Raw genomic sequence first — 4,545 nt, 5'->3', positions numbered from 1 at the left:
ATAGGATTTAGGCTTGTTAGGTTGCATTTTGCATACATAAGTCTTTATCAGGTGTTGGAGTACCACATGGAGCATTTGGGATGCATTAGAGACTCAAAAGAAGCAAAAGGAGTGATTTAGAGACGTTCAGGGCCGCAGCGACTACCTTGCAGCGGGTCTAAGCAGTCGCTCCGACCTCATCACCTGGAGCGACCACGCCCCAGCGGCTCCCACCACCCGCTGCGTCTTGCCAGCCTGGAGCGGCTTCATCCCAGCGACCCGTGCTGCTCGCTCGTCTTCTTTGGAGCGACCATGCGGAGCGAGTAGAGCCGGTCGCTGCGGATCATCAGCTGGAGCGCCTTCGGAGCAGCGAGGAGTGCTGCTCGCTCGTCCCATTTGCAGCGACCGATCGGAGCGGCTGTCTCCACCCGCTGCGCTTTTTCCCTGGAGCGATCCCGAGCCAGCGAGAGGACCAGCTCGCTCGTCTCATTTGCAGCGGCCGCGTGGAGCGACCCCTCCTGGTCGCTCCGAGCCCGTTTCATCTCGAACTTAAACATTTCTCAGGGGCATTTTAGTCATTTGTATGCACGTTTTTCTGTTCTAAAACCTAAGTTTAAGTATTGTGTAAGCCATCAGAGGCTAATCTATCTTTTGTTACTTGGTAAACATCAAAAACTATTGGAGATTTCATCTTTTGAATCATTGATTCTCTTGTTCTTATTTTATTTCTTGTTGATTTCTGTTATTTCATCTCTGTTTATGATCAATCTGAAACTCAATATGAGTTTAAGAATGATTATGAACTTTAGTGAGTAATCCACCATTGAATTCATGGGTTAGGAAGATTTAGGGTGATTAAGTTAGTTCTAGGATGTTTTAGTATAATCAAACCTTATTCCTTGCCTAGGAGAGTATTCATAATGCATCTGATGAGTTGGCCTCTCAAAAGTTGATCTTTAGACATCTCCCACCCACAAGGTGTTCGATGATATGTCTGAGTCAACTCTCCTAAGCTCTTAACACACTTTACCAAAGACATTTGTTGTTAAGGGTGTTAAGATAGCCAATAGACTTGTTTGTTAATGATTGCTTTTATATTATTCAGCCAAAGACATTTGATGTCTGAAATATGTTAGCAAATGAGCATTCATCTAGACATAGAGTTTGTTTAAGATTGTGTCTAAGCTTAAGGTTGATTAGTTTGATTGATTGTTGCCATCCTTAGTTCGAAACTTGATCACCCAAGGTCTAAATTCCTATACCCATGAGTTCTCCTTTCTCATAAAAGAAAGTTCTTTGATTTACTGTTGTTATTGTTTAGTTACTGCATCTTAGGTTCTAGAAATCATCAAATCTTCGATTGCACTTAGATTAAGGAAATACTTGTATTCTTGGTGCTTTGAATCCCTTGGAATTGGTTCGACATTTCACTCATATTACAACATTTGTTTTAGGAAATTTGAAACTCCTAGCATCACAATCTCTCCATCAACAGTTTCTAGAAGATGAATGAAACCAAAAAGAAAGAAAAAAGGTTACAAAGATCAAGGACTCCGTTGAAACGTATGCGTGACATTAGGGAGGTACATACTATAAACCTATCAGATGTTGACTATCAATCACCTAGATCAACGTAAATAATCTCGTCTTTGAGAGCTTCTTATAATTTTGGTTGGGTCAAACATGATTTACCTTACTAGAAAACTAGATTAACGCAAACTAAATTAAATAAAAGATTAGTCTAAGGAGAAAAAAAAATCAAAATTCGTTAGTAATTAATATAATTAGTACTAGTATTAATGAGAAGAGTGAAAGACTCTTTTAATTAGGTGGCGCGAAAATAACGCCCTTCTCTCTCTCTTTAATCTTTCATCTCTCTGATCCTTCAATCTCCTCCCGAACAATTTCATCTCTCTAGAGTTTTTGGTTTCTTCTTAATCACACCAGCATTCCTCATCGCCGCCGGAGAAATACTTATTAGATCGAGTTTTGCATTTCCCCCATTTTGAAGATAAAGATTCAGCGAGGAGAATCACGGGATTGCTTTTTCTGAAATCAAAGCGCTTTATTTCTTCTTTTCCTGGTAAGATTTTTTTTTTCTATTTTCGCAACCCCCTCAGATCTCAAGTTCCCAATTTTGATTCTATAAAAAAATCAGAAGAACCCTAGAAAAGTATCTGGGCATTGATTTTTTTTTTTAAATTAAATATTGCGATCTGAGTTAGGAAAAGAAACAACTAATGACTGTTTTGGTTTTGATTTATTGATATAGAAACTACGAATCTTTAAATACTTCATATTCCTGTTTCGTTTTTTTTTTGTGTTCCTGATTATTGTTTGTGATTTAAACACGAGTCTCTGTGTTGTGAGACACAAGTCTGTCGGTAAACTGACAAAATTTTGCATTTTTTTTGGATTCTTCGTCATTACACATCTCATTCACTCCTTTCAACACAGTTACAAAAAAGTGTTTTGTTTCTATTTGTGATTTTGCTTCACTTTCTCAGTTTTGGTGAACAAAATTTTCATGAATCATCATCACAATCACTGGCATTTTCATCTATCTCCGAGAGTGGGCACCAATACTTGATTCTTCCATCCACGTACTTTGAGATACACCAAGACCTGTAATTGTCAATGTCTAACACTGATCATACATTTATTATCACACAAATTATTATTCAAAAGCTTAATATACTAAATTCCTTTTGATACTATTTGTTTCTCATTGAACTATGATGGAAATGGAGAATATTGGTCTATTTAACTTTCCAGCCAATCTGATCATCGCACTTCTTGGATCATGTCAGTTTAAAATCTATGTTAGCATCCATTTCTTACTGTTTCTCCTGTGTTTTTGGCTTTCTTGCAGGTTAAAAAAGAACTCCCTTTACTGTTTCATACTGTTTAGCTCGAATATAGAAAGAACTGAGAGAGGCGTGAACTACTGACTCCACTCAATGCAACTTTTGTTTCCTTAGCTTTGAATGGATGTAGCAACAACAGATTCCACAAGACGACGCCGTCTTATCCCATCCGATAAGAACAACAATGCACCCGCTGCCACCACTCGCCGTCCTCGAACAGCTGAAGTCAGTTCGAGATACAGATCACCCACACCAACCAGAACCGGGAGATGTCCTTCTCCAAGCGTCACAAGACCGACAGTCTCTTCAACCTCTCAGTCCGTGGCCGCCGCCAAAAGAGCGGTTTCTGCTGACAGGAAGCGTCCTTCAACACCTCTCTCTCCCACAACTTCCTCCACGCCTATACGTGATGTCTCTGTAGACTTACCCGCTTCATCCAGGCGTCTATCTATGGGCCGTTTGCCTGAAAGCTTATGGCCTTCCACTATGAGAAGCCTCAGCGCTTCCTTTCAGTCCGATTCTGTCTCTGTCCCTGTTAGTAAGAAGGAGAGAACGGTTAGAAGCTCTTCTGTTGATCGAACGTTGAGACCTTCTTCGAATATAGCTCAAAAGCACAAGGCTGAAACGACTTCTGCATCAAGGAAACCTACGCCAGAGAGGAAGACAAGTCCACTGAAAGCGAAAAAGAATGCAGAGAATCTTTCAGAGAATTCGAAACCTGCAGATGGTGGTCACAGTAGGTTAATAGAACAGCATCGATGGCCTAGTAGAATCGGTGGTAATCTCGGTTCGAATCTTTTAAACAGAAGCTTAGATCTTGGCGACAGGACTTCAAGGGGTCTACCAACTTCAGGGTCTCGAATGGGACCGTCTCTTAGGAGAATGTCACTACCTTTGTCCAGCAGTTCCAAACCGTTGCATAAAACTTCTAGTACCGCATCTAGTCTAGGTGGATTATTGTCTCCAACGAAGTCGGAGGATAATAACGTAGCTCGAGCTTCTGGTGCTCAAAGACTTCTGTCTGCAAGTTCGATGGATAGAGCAACCTTAGCAACTGCTGTAGCTAGGCTGCATCCACTGTCTGCTCCTGGATCTCGCCCTGCTTCACCAAGTAGAACATCGTTTTCGTCTTCATCTTCTGTTTCCCGAGGTATGAGCACTTCGAGAGGAGTGAGTCCTGCAAGAGGACTAAGTCCTTCACGTGTCACAAGTACCTCCTCTTTTGCTAGACCATCAACTCCACCTTCAAGAGGGGTAAGCCCCTCCCGGATAAGACAAACAAGCAACTCTACACAATCCAGCACCGCGAGCTCTGTTCTCAGCTTCATCACGGATGTGAAGAAAGGCAAGAAAGCAAGCTACATCGAAGACGTTCATCAACTGCGTCTGCTCCACAATAGATATCTACAGTGGCGGTTTGCAATTGCGCGAGCTGAAGCTGTAATGCACATTCAAAGATTAACGTCCGAGGTATATATAATAATACTTAACTGTCCTCTATAACAACATGAACGGTTTTTCAACAGGTTGATGAATGTTTTTCAGGAAACTCTATTTAATGTGTGGCATGCGATATCAGAGCTACGGGATGATGTGACCAGCCAAAGGATTGGCCTGCAACAGCTGAAGCTAGAGATCAAACTCAACTCACTACTAAACGACCAAGTAGGTTCTCTCTCTCTCTCTCTCTCTCTCTCTC

General features: G+C 41.4%; 1 protein-coding gene across 1 annotated transcript in view; it reads left to right on the top strand.

Moving 5' to 3' along the window:
* The first annotated feature begins 1,797 nt into the window (after positions 1 to 1,797).
* The window catches only part of LOC108837531 (AUGMIN subunit 8), a 3,718-nt gene continuing 970 nt past the window's right edge, over positions 1,798 to 4,545 (top strand). Inside the window, exons 1-3 of the mRNA XM_057007147.1 lie at positions 1,798 to 2,062; positions 2,852 to 4,316; positions 4,392 to 4,511. Of these exons, the coding sequence (XP_056863127.1) occupies positions 2,967 to 4,316; positions 4,392 to 4,511 (1,470 nt within the window). The 5' untranslated portion in view covers positions 1,798 to 2,062; positions 2,852 to 2,966. The remainder of the gene's footprint in view (positions 2,063 to 2,851; positions 4,317 to 4,391; positions 4,512 to 4,545) is intronic.

Source organism: Raphanus sativus, chromosome 4, assembly GCF_000801105.2.
Source record: "Raphanus sativus cultivar WK10039 chromosome 4, ASM80110v3, whole genome shotgun sequence".
Classification (NCBI taxonomy): Eukaryota; Viridiplantae; Streptophyta; class Magnoliopsida; order Brassicales; family Brassicaceae; genus Raphanus; species Raphanus sativus.
The sequence above is the reverse complement of the archived record's forward strand: the minus strand, read 5'-3'. Positions and strand labels throughout refer to the sequence as shown.